This window comes from Artemia franciscana, chromosome 11 (assembly GCF_032884065.1).
Source record: "Artemia franciscana chromosome 11, ASM3288406v1, whole genome shotgun sequence".
Classification (NCBI taxonomy): domain Eukaryota; kingdom Metazoa; phylum Arthropoda; class Branchiopoda; order Anostraca; family Artemiidae; genus Artemia; species Artemia franciscana.
In genome coordinates, this window is record NC_088873.1 from 27788329 (window position 1) to 27806134 (window position 17806).

General features: G+C 35.3%; 1 protein-coding gene across 3 annotated transcripts in view; it reads right to left on the reverse strand.

The window, feature by feature from the left end:
- The window catches only part of LOC136033038 (protein FAM135A-like), a 67339-nt gene that overhangs the window by 23346 nt on the left and 26187 nt on the right, over window positions 1-17806 (reverse strand). For 2 of the 3 annotated variants that reach the window (XM_065713601.1, XM_065713599.1), the window contains 4 exons: window positions 14028-14124; window positions 7220-7441; window positions 1851-2006; window positions 1037-1298 (listed from right to left, as the gene is read on the reverse strand). In XM_065713601.1, the coding sequence (XP_065569673.1) occupies window positions 1037-1298; window positions 1851-2006; window positions 7220-7441; window positions 14028-14124 (737 nt within the window). Of the gene's footprint in view, window positions 1-1036; window positions 1299-1850; window positions 2007-7219; window positions 7442-14027; window positions 14125-17806 lie in introns of those variants that run through there. The other variant, XM_065713602.1, reaches the window with a different exon arrangement.

A 17806-nucleotide genomic window follows, 5' to 3' on the forward strand; every position in this document is an offset into this window, starting at 1 on the left:
CGTGCATAAATTGAAACTAATTAGCTTGAATTACTCATTATATTTGAAGGATTCATCTTGCGGCCGGTCACCAGGAATCAGGGAACTAAAAAAAGAGTGGACACGTGAATGAAACTTGAATGTTTAAGAATTAATATTTCAGAGTAAAAACACAGCACGATTAAATAACCTTGTTCAAAAAATGCAGGTTAGCAGAATCCGGGTTTTTCCTCCATATGTGGACGTTTATTTTGTCCAAGTACTCCGTAGTCGACTTCCTTTTGTCAATGATTCCTTAACATCTAACCATCCAGCATGCAAACTACTTTTTTATATGTTTAAAACCATTTCAAAATATACGGTCTATCTATTTATCAAGTGTAGATGCGCATTTATAAACACAGGATTAGAGACAGTGGAAGATTTAAGGGGTATGGGGGGTATCCTTCAGACAATATGCAGTTTATATTTTGTATTTTTTAGATGCGCCAAGCAAAAAAGGGATCAAAATTCTAGGCATCTGACCCTCCTCTTCCCAAAATCCTTGATATATTACAAATCCTAAAACAGTTCTTCTAACGTGGAATATAAATAGCACATTAACAGTTTGGATTCGGAGAAGAATCAAGAGCAATTCGTTTAAAACAGTCTCTGAATCAAAAAATTGCATGCATCATTTTTTATTTTCCAAAATAACTTAACATTCTTTAATTTTTTTAGAAACCAGTAACCAATATGCACTTTCATGCTTGTTCATCAAGAATGTACTTTGAATATGTACTATACATTGGTTTTTATGAATAGAAAACCAATATATACTCAAAATATTAGCTGAATTAGACCACAGAAAACGGTTAAAATATAGATAACAAGGTTTGCGCACGTTCTAAATATCGAGCTTCGAACTAAATAGGTGAAGTGAAATAAGACCTTTCAAAAAAGTCATTGTGGGAAAAGAATACAGGGTTTTAGACTACTATTTCAATACTGATTGATGAAAGCGAAATTGTGATATTGTTTGATTTTAACATACAAACTAGTTGAAGGATTAGATTACCTGTCGATTTGGCAACTAGACTTCGCCTCCTCGCAAACTCTACCGTCTCTTGATAGCGGTCTTCAAATATGATTGGGAGAGTAGTGCTATCCCCGTTTGTTTCAGAACAATGGACAAGGAGAGACGGTAACAAGGCAAGATAACGAGATTTCCTCAACATGTCAGTTATATATTGATAACTCTGACTGTTCGCATCATAACATCCGGAAGCAGATTTTCTTGGGTTGTCAATAACGTAGAATCCTTCGGAAAAGCGCTTTACCTGTTGAGAAATAATAGCTGAAATAATAGGATGTAAATAACAATATATAAATAGTATTTTGCTAATCTTTAAAAACTAGGAACTAGAAACTTTCTGCTTTAAACAAAAGATAAATGAGGACGAATAGCAGGGAAGGACAAAAGATGAATACTGTTAACGCCAACCAATGTGAAAGGGATCTTTTGTGGGAATTAAGATTTTTAGTTCCCAAGCCAGATTTGAGGAAAGCTAATATTTTGCAAAGGATTTTTGGCAACATCTCAACAATGCATTTCTTGTTTAACTGCAAATTTTACGACACTGAACAAACTTTAGAATGTCTACTAAGACTAAAACCCACCTAAAGGCTCTTATGATATTTAAATAAAAATAAGTGTAATTACTAGCACATTTTGGAAATGAGACTATATTTTCCTTAGACATTTGTAAGACCCGATTTAAAAACACAGTTTTTCCAGCTGTCATATGTTCTTAACCTGTCCAAAGCAGCCCTAATCTAATTTCTTGCAAGCAATACACATTTACAAGCAAGAATGCAAAAGAAAAAATTACCCTTTGTTGGTGATGCTGTTTTGCAAAATAGAGTTGAACTGATTCATTTGTAGCAAAGGATTCTTGGAATAAACGCCACAGTACAATGTTCTCAGCACATAAACGAGTCACATGACTGTTAGCAAGAAGAATAAAGTCTTCTTCAGAGTCCAAAATCTGAAACAGAACAGGAAGCTATAACGTCTACAATTAAATTTATAGATATTTTGCAATAATGTATAGGAGTAAAGAAGGCAAATAAAGTTTTTACTACTTCTTGTTCTCTCCTCCCCCGTTTATGCTAGATAATCAATTGGCTCGTATTTCCAATAGTATACTCATAAACTTTTGCAATACACCCCCCCAGCCCCGAAAAAAACATCAGGTCACTTGGGTCACTTGAGATATAAATTTAATTAAGAACAAAATGAGTCGTTGACAATTAAGTTCCATTGAGGATGGTAGATCGAGTATTTCCAATCTCGGTTCCAGTTTGGTCAAAAATAAGAAAGCCAATACTGTCAGCTTTTGAACAGTATATTATTTTTGAGTTATACTCCTTTCAATAAAAAATAACAGAATCCTTTCTGAATTCTTTTTAAGAACCGAATTATAATCCCCGGGGTCCCTCGCTAGTTTCCACGAAATTCCACTAGATCCCGTAGATCAAATTCTCCAGGGAAATTACAGACCATCTAAGAAACATAATTCAAAAAAGTCAGATCGCCAGTCGTAGCCTATCGCAACAGCGATCGAATTTGATTTTGGAGTGTTCACATTATTCCTTTAAGGTGTAGCTTCATTTATGACACGTAATGAATTTGCAAGTTTAAAGTTTACTCAAACGTACTTCTGAATATACTTTGGATATTTTCCAATAAAAGTTACAGCTCCATTAATGTTGCAAAATAAGGTTCTTGTTTCTTCTTGATGCTCGATTTCAATTTGAGTTCTACTACATCTTAATATTTGAGGAAAATGTGAACATAATCCATACTTTATCTCAGGTTGCTTTGTCAATTCGTCGTGATTTAATTTTAAAAGGATTTTCCAAAACACAAGTTTCTAAAAGAAAAATTAAGAGAAATAGTACGAGTGAAAAACCAGTCAGATTATAATTCAAACTTAAAACAAACAGAAATTAGTATCAATGTAAAATTAAAAATAACACTAAAAAAAAATTATAGTTAGTAATGATGTTTAACTCAAGAATAACAGGTTCATCTACAGATGAATAAACAAATCTTAAAGCAGACAGAAATTATAAAGAATAGTCAAACTTAAAATGAAAATAAATACTCACAAACAGAAGTAGGACAGCTCCCCTAAACCTCCTCGGAGTTTGATTTTATTACCTATTAGACAAAAAAAGTAGCTTTTTATTAGTGTTTTTCCCAGAGGCACTTCGTATGGAAAGAGTGGTCGCAAAAACTTTGGAGGGGGCTCATTCGATTGCACATTTAAAGTTTTAATGCCCTTTTTAAGAGTCAAAAGTGATCGAAGAGCAACCAGACCCCCCAAACACACACCTTTTCTTCCAAAATGTCTCCAAAGTTTTGAGAGAGCCATTTTATTCAAAATAATCGAAAAGTCCAATAATTATGCCTCCGGGGTTGACGACGCAAACCCCCATGCAAGGGCTATGAGTAATACAGGTTGCCCATTGATAACTACTACTACAAATACAACTAATAATAACTCAAAACAGCACCCACCCGCCTGAGGCAAGCATAGCTGCGCACGGTCCTCCTCCATCCCAATCTATTCAAAGCCTCCCTCTTTACATCCTCCTAGTAAGTTCCCATTCCCTTCAAATCTTTCTTTATGACATCCTCCCACCCCAACCACGGATGACCTGCTTTCTGTTTAGCCCTAGACGGTTCGTCGAGAAGGACAATCTTTGGCAATCTATCACCCTTAACCCACACAACGTGCCCTAGCCATCTCAACCTTTCTCTCATTATAGCCTTGGAAAGTGGATTGAACCACACTTTTCATGCAGCCTACTGTTTGAAATACCCAGAACAATCTATACGCAAATTTCTCTGGAAAACATCTAGCGAATCTTCATCTGTTTTTCGGAGCGCCCATGCTTCAAAGCCATACTTGACAACTGTCATCATTATAACTTCGAATATTTTAATCTTAGTTTGCACACTTATCTTCCTATTCTTCCAAATTTTTTTTAACCGTGCAAAAACACCCTGAACCTCGAACATACTACTTTTAACATCTTCACTGCTCTAGGATGCATCTAGGATGCTTAAATACTCAGCATCATCTAAGTCCAGGGGAGTCTTTCGTCCCCATTTGATTGCGTGGTCTCCTGTTGCCTTTCCTACGCTTCTTAAGACAAAATCCATCAAAATGATCAATATAAAGGGCGATAAAAACAACTCTACTTTTTTTTTAAGAGAGAGAAAGATGGGTTTATTAATATAAATAACAAAACAAAACAAGCAAATAGCCCGAAGCAAAGCTTGACTCCTGATTTAACAAGAAACCAGCTGCTGACCTCATTTCCAGCCTTAACCGCAGCAATGCTATTCTCGTAAATTGCCCTAATCACTTTAATGTACTTGTCTGGTATACAATACAAGGATAAAACCTTTGCTAATCAACAGAATGGAACGCTTGCTCATAATCTATAAAAATGCAGGACCAAAGGTGTTTGACACCCCGGGAACTTCTCAATTAATAATGTAAGAGTGAAAATGTGTTTCCCTTTTTCAGAAATCATATTCATAATCTTCAGTAACTTATTTCTAACCTCAGAGCCGCCATATTTAAGAAACTCATTTACCACACTATCAGCACCTGGAGCCTTATTATTTTCTAATCCTTTTAGTACTCTCGCTAATTCTTCCTCACAAAACAAATCTTCCTTTACATCCAAGGTATCACAAACTTTTTCTGTTTCCTCTATATTTTTGCCTGCAACTCTATCTAGGTTTAACACATTCTCAAAATGTTATGCCCATCTGTTTTTAACACCTTCCTTATCAGTAGTTGTGGCATCGTTCCAATATTTAACTGGGACAAGTCCATATCGATTGACTACTCCCTCTCAAATTATTAACATGCCAGTACAATATTTTGCTATTATGCCATCTAGCTGCATCGTCCAGATCCTCGTTAATTTTATCCATGGCCTCCACTCCACAAATCCATTTTTCATATTTTAAAGCTTTCTCCACTTTCTTTACATTCCTTTTGTTTTCATATGATTTATCACTCAGATAATTCATGTACAAGCCCCTTCTCTCAATTATACATAAAGCTTTTTCACGAACATTCCTAGCTGCGGTCCTAAATTTCTTCCCCAGGACACCATCAGCAGCTTCATGAATTGTTTTCCTAAAGTTGTTCCATCCATCTTCAACATTGTCAAATTTTAGACTCTCCACTTTAGTAATCAACTGTTCCTGAAAAGTTTCTCTCAAATTCTCATCCTAGAGTCTACCAACATCATAAATTACCGGGAGGTAGTTACCCTTCAAAAATTTCAGCTTTAAATTAGCCCTAGACACTACCAGATCTATCTTTACTTTAGTCTTTACTTCTAACATCAATAACAGCATTCCTATATACCCTAGTATCTTGTATTAATCCTTCCAGTATTCAATTTACAATAAGATAATCAATAAGGTTTGCTGTCTTACCATCGAGTGAATACTATGTTAACTTATGTGCCGTTTTATGACCAAACACTGTATTGGTTAGAACTAGATTGTTATACCTATATATTTGCAACAGTCTCTAGCCATTGCTATTTTCTTTTCCTACACCAAACTTACCTAGGTTAAGATACCATCTATCCCTATTTCTACCGACCTAGGTGTTGAAATCTCCAAAAAAGAACCCATATTCCTACATGGGACCCTGTCTATTTCCTCCTGTAACAGTAAGTAAAATTTATCTGAGTCACTAGTATCGCCATCAGTCGGTTCTACAGTGGATTAAGGTGAAACTTTAAGGAAATGTTGAGGGATACAAAACAATCAAAATACATATTCTCCTTATTGATTGTGAAAAGGGAATATCAACAATATCTAAGGAACGTCTGATGGTTTGAAACTTTCAAGGTATGTTGATGGAACATTTAAGAGAGATTGGAGGGTAACCAGACCCCACCCTCTTTGCCCTTTTATGTGTCCCCTCTCCTCAACAATAATCAAACTCTTATACGTGTCACTTTGTTTAAACTAGTCAAAAAGTCTAAATAGCCATGCCTCCAAGGATGTCACGCCCCCAGAGCCCAAGAGCAAGGATGGTAAATTATGCAATTTATCCATTGTTAACATGCAGGATTTATTATTAGAAAAAGGGGAAGTTTTAATTCTGGGTGAATCCGAAAAGGCCAAGGTTATTAAGGCGAAACTTTGGATAATCTTGATGGGTATCTTAAACCACATCAAATGGCACTATGTAGATCCAGTTTATCGAAAAGGCAGATCTGCAATATCTTAGAAACGACAGAGGGTATTAAGTTGAAACTTTCAGGACATATTGAGGGAGATGTTTTGACGTGGTTGGAGGGCTGCCAGCCTCAGTACCATTTATCCCTTAGCTGTTGTGTCTCCAAAAACATTCTATCAATATTTTGAATGACCATTATGTTCAAAACAGTCTAAAGATCAAATAAATGACACAGAGACGACATCAACCTCTAAAAGCTTTGTAGAGGAATGCCAAACACAATCAAAACACAATCTGTGTATACGAGTTGTCAAAAGGACGGATCAACAATATTTAAGGAACGACCGAGGTTACTAAGATGAAACTTACAGGCATGTTGAAAGGAATGTTAAGGTCTCCCAAACCCTTTTTAGATGCCTCTTTCCCTAAATGCTGGTCAAAATCTTGAAAAAGCCTTTTTGTTCAAAATAGGCAAAAGGTCTGGTAGCTAAACGTCTGGGGATGCACCACCCCCAAAGCCCCTAGGTCAAGGATTGGAATCTATACAACTTACCCTTTTTTAATTACAAGATTTATTGTTACGGATAGGGTGAATGTTTGATTCTAAGGGTGTTCAAAAGGTTACGTGTATTAAGATGAAACTTGGGGATTGTTGAGGGGCATGGCAAAGAAGCTTTAGACTTTTACAGTTAAAAAAAGGGGGAAAAGAGCAGAATCCAAACTCCTGTTTGTAGTAATTTTGTTCGTTTTAAGTTTGACTTGAACATTCAATTGGATTTTGACTTGTTTAAAATTTGCTTAGTCATCTATATTAGCACCTGTTATCTCTATGTTTTCTGATCATTATTATTATTTTATTATTTAATATTTACATGGAAGATAATATTTACATAGAAGATAAATTCAGCTATAAGCGTCCTTCATGTAGAATCCCAGTAATGATCTCACGAACAAGCATAAGAAAAAATTACCTCAGCTTCATCAACCATTTTTTGAAGTCTCACTTGTGGTGCGTCACATGGAGGAATAGCTGGTCTTTGTTTAGCCAACAGTAACGAGGAAAGGAGCCGCATCTGAGATCGAAGCGTATCCGCCGCTGATAAAAGAAGGAGACATACATTACGATGAATCTGACGGGCGTGAGCAAAGCGTAGAGAAAACGATGACATAGAAGAATTACACTTGATACTATTCTGTAACAAACGAGACAAGAAAGTGAAACATGTTTTATAATAGCAAAAAATACCTAACATTTAACTGTAATCCGAACTGTAGAGGAATTTTTTTTCTATCTGCTTTGAGAAAAAGTTTCTCAGAACAGGTGCTAATGGCGAGTCCATGGGTTTACTCCATTTTTGCTTGAATCTGCTATGTAATCAGCATCTGAACCGATAAACTCACTCAATGAAGCACTGACATCCGAAACTATCTTTAAAACCGGCATCAGTCTAGGCAGTGAAATACTAGTAAAAAGAGAAAAAAACCTCATAAGTCTCCAATGATATATGGGAACTCTTACCGTTAAGTTCTTTAAAGTGTTTTATTATATACGCACTAGTAAGAGTAACAGGTCTTAGAGTACGATCCCACTATCTTTCAATTTTTTATGTTGGTGAGCCTATTGTGGAAACTTTAAATCTTAAAGGAGCCCCTGGCTAATGCAATTTTGACAAGCAATAAAATCTTAAGAATTTTAAGTCTAATAGAAAACAATTTATCCCAAATTCGATCGCTTAGTCTTTTATTTAATTTTAAATTTCTTAGAGCTGATTGATTTTTTAAGTTGATGAGCTTACGAGCATCAATGTTTACCTCTTCATAGGTTTTACTGCCATTGAGTCAATCACATGATTTACCAAGATAATCTTCGCCATCAATAATGACCATAGCATCTTTTTTGTCTCCTTTGGTGATGATTACATCATGTGTCTTTCTTTATTTCATTCAGGACATTCTTTTCTGCTCTTTTTTTATTACTAATGATAAATTTCAGTCACACAATTTCTAACTGTGTTTGAAACAACAATTCTTTTATAACATGGGTCAAATTATCTTTTCCAATTCAAAATGATGGTGGATTCGAGGTGATAATATCCTTAGAGGGTATAAGTCCATGGCACATTGAGTATCTTTTCTGGGAAAAATGGAATTGTTGGAAAATAATTTTTAGCAGTATTTTCGAACTGATCTATTTGCCAAAATGTGCTTGCTAAGCTTTACCTAAAATGAAGATTAGTAGGACAGCCTATGTTCAACAACAATTTAACCCTCCTGATTCACCTTAACCTGCTGGTCCTCTTTTTGAGGACAGCTCAGCAATCTGGTTTTGGCAATTATTTAAGAAACGTGACAATGTCAACTATGACCTTTAAATATAAAAGCGACAAAATCTACCATGTTTTCTGAGCGTTACACTATGGAGACAAAAAAGAATATTCAGTGTAAATAGCTATAGCACATATTTTTGCGTAGGAAACTACTATAACTAGTGAAACCTTGACCAGCAAAGAAAAAAATAACAGATACATGATAAACTTTAGAAGTAAGTCACACCACGCACAGAAAAGCATCATCTATCTTTTATATATAACATAAATTAATTTATGAGGTCACTAAAATTTTATGAATATAAATATAATATAAATATTACAAATATAAGTCTTATTTCTTTATCTAAATGGCATTTGTTAGCAGGTCTTACATTTTTTTTATTTAAAGTGGCAACTTGTATTCTATTCTCAGGGTCCAAACAGTTAGAAATTACGAGTATTTTAAAAAACACTCCCCACACCCTGCATCACATCCTTTCTCGAGCGACTAAATGGAATTATGTATGTGATTATATGAAGTAAGTCGTTAAATAAACCGGTCTATTTGAACAGCAGCACAATTTAAACTTGAGCACAAAGATAATAACTCCATGATTGAACACAGGAGTAATATTATGCTCCTTACATACTGTCATGGATTGCATCTAACTTTAAATTTATGTTAATGAAAGTAAATATGGCTGTATATTTAATTTAAACACAGTTTCAAAACTACATAAAAAGTTTTAATAACATAAATAGTGGCAAAGATGTAGAATGAGGTGTAAAACCTTCAGTGAATTTTTTTAAGTGGATTGACGCAATATAATTATTTTAGACGGTTTAAGTATGGGGGAGGGGAGGCAGAAATCATCTAAAAAATAAAATAATTTTTCTTTCTGTCTTGCTTATTTGAATGCATAAGACAGGCAAATTAAAAAGAAATCACCAATGCAACAGCACAAACACTGAAACAAACAAACAGCATAAAAAAAATCTATATATATAAAAATAAGTTGTTTGTGTGTTATGTCTGTTACACTATGTCTGTTACGCTAGACATATGACGTCTGAAAAATAAAGAAGAAAAAGAAAACAAATTAAAACGTAAAAACTGGGAATTGCATAAATATTTCGAAATATTTTGACAATAGATTTAAGTAATTCGAAAACCTTAAAATAGATACTTAAATATTGAGGTTTATTATAAATTGTTGAGCTTTAGCAAGCTTAGCACGTAAAGAGGAATTTTTAGTATAGATCTTAAAATGACAGAAGAAACAGCCGAGGAAGCTGCTCAAATAGTTAATTCAAAGAGAAATTTTAGTATAAATCCTACAATGGCAGAAGAAACAGCCGAGGAATCTGCTCAAAGGGTTAATGCCAAAAGGCTTGCGGCTAAAGAACGCAAAACCACGCAGTTAGATGAAAATCCACCTGGACAGCGAGAGTCAAAACGTATCAAAACTGAAAATGATAGCGATGATGATTGGGTTTGGGATTTTGACTTGGATAAGGTCATCAATGCCTACCAGATTTTAGTTAAAAAAAAAACAAAGGTTTGGCGATATGTATTTCATAGTGACGCTGAAAAATAAAGAAGAAAAAGAAAACTGAAAAAATAAAAATGGTAAAAAACTAAAAAGAATAAACTAAAAAAAAAATAAAAAAAGAAAAAACCTAAAAAGAAAAAACCTAAAAAAAATAAAAAGAAAAGAAAAAACTAAAAAAGAAAAAAAAAACTAAAAAAGAAACTGTATCTATATATATATATATAAAGAAGTTGTATATATGCATGTTTTTGCATTTGACGTCATTATAAGTATATAAGGCTTTGTATATGACGTCATTATAAGATGACACTACAGACCGGGACACCGGGACACAAATGACGACCGGGACACAGGGAATATAAATGACGACCGGGACACTCAAAGAGAAATTACAGACCGGGACACGGGGACACAAATGACGACCGGGACACCGGGACACAGGGAATATAAATGACGACCGGGACACTCAAAGAGAAATTACAGACTGGGACACGGGGAGACAAATGACGACCGGGACAGAGGGAATATAAATGACGACCGGGACACAGGGAATATAAATGACGACCAGGACACAGGAACACAACTAAAACGGGGACGCCGGGGGCACAGGGGGATATATAAATGACGACGGGGACACAGGGAATGTTCGATTAGCAATCACCATCAACAAAGCTCAAGGGCAATCGTTAGAAAAATGCGGTATAGATCTGAACACGGATTGTTTTCCCATGGACAATTATTATGTTGCATGTTCAAGAGTTGGTAAACCTGACAATCTATTTATATGGACAGACAATGGCACAGCAAAGAATGTTATATATTCGCAAGTTTTACGTAGTTGATATATATATATATATATATATATATATATATATATATATATATATATATATATATATATATATATATATATATATATATATAAATATATATTCACAGGTGGGACACAGGGACACAACTACAATGGCGCGTAACTAATATGGCGCGTAACGACTTACGCGCGCGGGGGTGTTTGGGGTGGGTTGGGTGGCGCGAAGCGCCACCCCAACAGCTAGTATATATATATATATATATATATATATATATATATATATATATATATATATATATATATATATATATATATATATATATATATATATATATATATATATATATATATATATATATATATATATATATATATATATATATATATATATATATATATATATATGAAGACAGACAGAAGGAGAAAGGAAGACTGTTTTCCTACTTTAGTAATTAATATAGATCAGTACTTGAATGAGGCCTAAACCCTACTCATCCATCCAATTACATAGGCCTTCAAGTCCCATTTGCGAATGGAAAATACAAAAAAGTTTTGAAAAAGCTACCTTTCAAGTATAACGCTGACCCTTTTCTCAGTAGATACTAGACTACTGATTTTGATCTCATTAGTAAAACTGATTGGGATACAGATTTTTGGGAATTTCAAGCATTTTCCTTCCCCCAAGTAGTTATATTGAGATTTGTAGTGTTGTTTCTCAGCTTCCAAGTAGCCGTTCAGTGGCGGTTTTGGTTTGCGTAATAAGGTCCTTGAAAAATTGGTCAGTTTGTCTCTAATCCCATATCACACATACTAACCTTTCTCTTTCTACCGGTGTTTTTCCTGATTTATTTAAAATTGCTAATGCTGTACCTTTTACATACTCTCATATTTCAAATTATCGGTCTATTTCTCGTCTTTCCGTTGAAAATGTAATGTATCTTAGATTTTCTTCATTTGTATTTATTCTAATACGACGCAGGAAATTCTCTCATAACTAACCATCAGTATGACTTTTGCCCCTCTGTCTCTAATTCGCATGAACTTTCGGGTGTCACAGAGTTTGTACAAGTTAATCTGGGCAAGTGGTTGTGTGTTTTGCATCTATTTCTTGATTTTTCGAAGGCATTTGATATGACCGACCACTCTGTTCTTCTGTCTAAACTATCTTAATTTGGAGTACATGGAATCCAATGGAATGGTTAAAGTCTTACCTCTGAGGGAGATCTCAGTATGTTTCAGTTAATGGCACTCCTTCCTTTACTTCGCCTAAATCGAAAGGTGTCCCATAGGGCTGTGTTCTTGTACAACTTTTGTTTTTAATTTATATTAACGATCTTGTTGATGATCTTTATCCCAGTGTACACCCTGTCCTTTTTGCTGACAACAGTAACTTTTTCATTGCTGCGGTGGACCTACCATCAGCCACTTCCGTAGTTCAAGGTCTCCTTGATAAAGCGAAGTAGGGGTGCTGGTGAAATGGTATAGCTTAACAGCCGGAAGAGTGCCAAGGTACATTTTAGGACCCTTTATCGTTTGTGTTACGTACAGAAGACAATCATCGGTACTTACGGGAATGATATTATACCGCAACCTACTATAATGAAATTCCTCGATGTGTTTCTTGATTGTTTTCTTTCTTTTACACACACCTTCCCTCCTATTCCGGCAATCTTCAATGTTAAACCGGGTTAATTCATTTCTTCCCCAAGATGTTATGCTTTCTCTTTATTGTGCTTTTGTTTTTCCTTACCTTTAATTTCCTTACTCTTCTTTCTCGGCTTTTGCCTTCTCCTGGTCTATATAGTCATACTGAAATAGCTCCGCTAGATCGTATTGTAGGTAGAACTAATCTTTATTTGGTGCATTCTGTTTTTCAAACCACGCTTCCAGCGTCGCTACAGCAGTTTTTTCACGGACAGGCTCTGTTATTTACTCTTCTTCTTTGCATAGTCCTACTCGCAGATTAAACGTGTCTAAACAATCATCAACAGCAGCTCGGAGGTCTACTGTTTATCAATCCATTCTACAATGGAACTCCTACCGTATTGATCTCCCTCTCTCTCCGAGAAGGCAGTTTTTCGGTGGGCCGTTCCGTAGTTTTAGTCCAGTAATTTTTCTCTCTCCTTTGTTTATTTCCCCCCTTTTCTCTTTTCCTATTGTTTCACCTTTTTTCGAGTATGACGTCACTTATTTGACCCGACTTTTGCAATATTGTCCCTTTCCAGTTGATAGTTAAGAGGTTGTTTTAATTTATTGAGTCATTTTCGTGTGTGTTGTCAGTTTGTAGCTTTGTAAATGTTTAACAGATCCCTCCACAAGCATGGTTCTCGGGACCCGATTTTTTTTTCGCTCGTTTTTGTTTGTGTTATATTTAGCATAAATAAATGATAATAATGATGACTTGTAAGTTTAACGAATTGCAGTAAAAGTAACGAGAAGTATATTTTGAGCTTCTAATCCACGTTAGTTGTAACTTATTCATATCCCAGTTTGAATGAGTGTTGAGTCAAGCAGGGGCTGGATTGCATGGTGTGGAGTTAAATAAGGGTAAATTGCATGGCGGTTAGGTGATACGGGATTGAGTTTAATTAGGATTGAATTGCGTGGAGGTTGAGTTAAATGGGGTTGGGTTCGATTGGGGTTGAGTTGAATGGTTTTAGTTGAGGCTGATTTAAACAGAGGTTGAGCTACACGTACGCTGTAAGCTACTTAACGCATAATGTAAAAATTTTTCATTGTCAAACACAGCAGAAGATTATCCAACAATCAAAATCAAGTTTAAATTATTAGGGGCCTAAGGTGCACCAGTGGGAGAGGCCTACTTAACGAATTTGAATCCACAGTCATTTTTTTATTTATCATGATTTAGGAGTGAATTAATTCTTTCATCCGTTCATAACAATGAATCATAACTGTGAGATTGAGGGAAAATATTTTACTCACGAACAGAACTAATAGTGGTGTAATAAATCTAAAATACTTCGTTGCCTACACTTCATTCATGAAAGATTTTTTGACTGAAGCAAGAACGATGCGATTTATCTTAATTTCCACTCTTAATAAGATGTTAATGATTTAAATTTAAAAGAAAATAAAAATAGCTTACAATAGATCCAAAGAGAACAGACTCCATCGTGGCATCAACAAATTTCAATGCTGGCAAAGTTTTACTTCCATTCCAAGTTTTGCTGCTTTTAGGGGCACTGTGAAGATAATCTGATTTGTAAAGAGTATTTCGAATAAGGCCAGTCCCAACACAATATAAACGGTTTAATTTTAAGACACTAGGCATGATGGGCAAAGATCCATTTCTTCATTTGGGAGTAGGAGAGCAAAATGACTGAACATATCTTTCAGCCAAGAAGCTCAAGTAAAATCTACATCCTCTTAGAAGTTCTAAATTTTGAAAGTAATATTTTTTCAACGATAAATGGAAATAGCGCCTCGATATATAATAAAAGCGACGTTATACATGGTAACATAAAAGATAGATATAAAGACAAACCTATGACAACAAAATGACAGCTTTTAATGCACCTGTGAATAATACTGTCGAGACATATAACGTTGTATGTTATATACAGAATAACAATTCTACAGAGTCTTGCGAAAAGATAACTTATCCACTCGATATATACATTACTTTTATTATATATGTATATATCTTATCTTTTTAAACAAGCAATAATTGTATATTTATGTATTTTTACTCGAAAATGGCTCCATATTGTTTTTGGAAAAATAGGCTTCCTGGGATTTTCCGACCTAAAAAAAACAGTCTGGATAGGTTTGAAAAAATTCATTAAGAGCTTTAATTTTGAAAAAATAACGGATTCTCGTAAGTAACGGTATATTTATGAGCACAAACAAGTCATTTTTGCCTCAGGAGTGGTTGTTTCGTTTTTAGTGTCTATGACGCATGTGAAAATACACAAGAAACATAACTAAGTATAAAATACTAAGTGTAGAGAGACTATTTGAAAAATGTCTTTTCAGCAGTTTCCTAATACCTAGAAAACAAAAACGTAAATTAACAATTGCTCAAAATTAACAAATTGGACCATCAAATGAGACAAGATCAAGAGGACAACCCGAGAGATGTAAATTCACGGGTGAAGATGAACAACTTAGACCATTAAATGTGACAAGACCAATCCGAGCAGCTAAGGTAAAAGGCATTGAAAACGTCTGAAGTAATGATGAACAAAAATGAAGAACAAAGACATATGTTGTTCATAATCTTGCAAAAACCAAATTGAAGCACGAAGATATATGCAGTTAGAAGATCAGCGGCAGCGAGAATTACAACGTCAAAAAAGAAAGTGAAGCTAAACAAAACATGCGATTACAAGACATACGACGAAGATCAGAATGGATCAAAAATTAAAATGAAGAAAAAGAAATATGTGGTAAGAAGATATGCGACAGCGAGGACAAATAAATATGGGGTTAGAAGATAAGCAGCAGCGAGAATTACAAGCGACAGCTAGAATCAGAACGTGTCAAAATAAAAATGAAGAACAAAGAATTGTGAGGTTAGCAAACACGCGAAAGCGAGTTCCGGAAAGTGTCAAAAATGATAGTGAAGAACAAAGAATTATGCCGTTGGAGGACCACCGACAACAAGAATCAGAACGAATCAAAAATGAAAGTGAATTAGAATGAAATATTACGTTAGAAGAACAACCCCATCGCAATCTTCGACACTAACAAACTATCGCGCAAAACCCAGTACAAACTTACAAAGAAGCAGCAAACTACGCAAATTTAATTAAAAAATCATTAGGATCCTTTAGGGTTGTATATATCCACTGTGGAGTCTCCATTTTTCAGAGGAAAGAGTAGCCAACAAAGGTGATTGATTTGGAGGTTGCTGCTTGCTATGTCAAATTCCCTTCCCACTTCTACAATTTCCACATCAATTGGTTTGGGATTTTACAGGATATCACTTGCTCTCTAAAACCACAAACAAACCCGAAACTTGAACACATTTTAGCGGCACATCCATCACAAATCACTAAAGGTGATTTTGAACCACTTTAATATAGCGAAATGTTCTTTTTAGATCCGACAAAGCTGTTGAAAAACACCTTACCCATCCTTTAAATTGTAGTATCTCTCATAATCTAATGGATCTCTTCGAAGAAATATTGCGAGACACATACAACTATGCCAAAAGTTACATGAAAATGCGAGAAATGACGAGACGAGGATCTAATCAACCAGCTTATTAACTGAGAGAACAGCCTCCGTTAGAAGACAAGCGATTATGAGAATCAATATATACATGTACAGAATAATATACTATAATATATACGATAATATACTAAAATCTAACAAACTAAAAATCGAGCTGCCTATTGTTGTTATGGGTATTCTAGTCATGGCAAGAAATCCAAGTTTTTCAAATGAAATTAAAGAGCGAGGTTACTCCTAAAAATGAACAGCAATTATTTTGTAGATGAGGAGGAATGGTCCCCCCTCAATTCTCCATTCTTTACCCTAAAATATAATCAGTCTTTAACCGAAAGCATTTAAGCGTGCAAAAGTATAGCCAGGTGGTAATTGTGGGTATTTTGTTCACCGGTTGCCTTTCAAAACACTTGAATTAAAGTTTTGTTGCTTAAAACAATGATATAGCACTAGTCGCCAACTCTAAGTCACAGCTACTCACGGCTCTGAACAAGCTTAAGGAAGGAGCTTCCAGGAACGGACTAGCCGTTAAGTGGATGAAGACAAGTCATGGTACTACAGCCGAAGCTTGGCCCGGAAAAACCAAACTACTCGGTCGTCGGTAGCCAAATTGAAGTGGTTGGCCATTTCACTAGCCTTGGTTCTTTTATATCATTGGACGGCTGCATTAACCACGAATTTCTTGATCCCGAGGCAAAGGCCTCTACCGTCTTAGGTAGGCTGAGCCATGTCCTGAAGAAGTCAATGATTAATTGAGCAACCAAAATCCTTGGAGCCTCAGTCTGTTCAATCATGGTGTACGGAACTAAGACTTGGCCTACAACTCCAGCTGTCCAGCGCTATCTCGAGACATCTCAGTCTAGAATTTAAGGAATCCGATGAATGGACTTTGCCAGCAATGACCGCCTGCAAAGTATGACTTCCCAGTCATCCTTGTCATACCAGGCTGCCAAGCGGACACCTCGCTGGTTCGGACATCTTTTGTCGGCTGCCTGCCGACACTCCAGCTCGGATTTTTCGGGATATATATTGGATTTATGAAAGAAGAATAAGCAGGTTTTAGAGAAGGCTATAGTACTACGGATAGTGTTTATTTTAAGTGGATTAATTGAAAAGTATGGATCAGGAAAAAATAAGTTATATGTTGCATTTTTGGACTTAAAAGCGTTTGATAATGTTAATAGAGTTCTGTTTAAGAAAAGCCTACATGATGTGGGGTCACCTTCTTGTTTCTTTCATTTGGTTGTAAATATGTATTTTGAAACTAGTGCAATAGTAAGAGTACGTGGGTTGGGTCTTGCGAGGCTTTCTAAAGTTAAGAAAGGAGTAAAGCAGAAAAGCTCCTTGTCATCTCTACTTTTTGGTCTTTTTATTAATGACATTGTTGAATTTTTAGCAAAAAATGGGGTCCAACAATGAGATTAAGTAATAAAAACTTCTCAGTGTTGTTGTTTCCAGATGACACTTCTCTAGTGGCGAATTCGGCACATGATTTACAGAAGCTACTGGATTTAACAGATGATTATCTAAAGATGAAGTGCCATCAGGTAAGTGTTCAGAAATCAAAAGTGGTTATATTTAACAAGAGAAATGATAAGTATGAAAGTAAATCTAAATTTAAGGGGGAGGAGATATAAGTTGTGGATAATCAAGTATGTTAGATATATTTTTCAAAGTAATGTGAGATGGAAT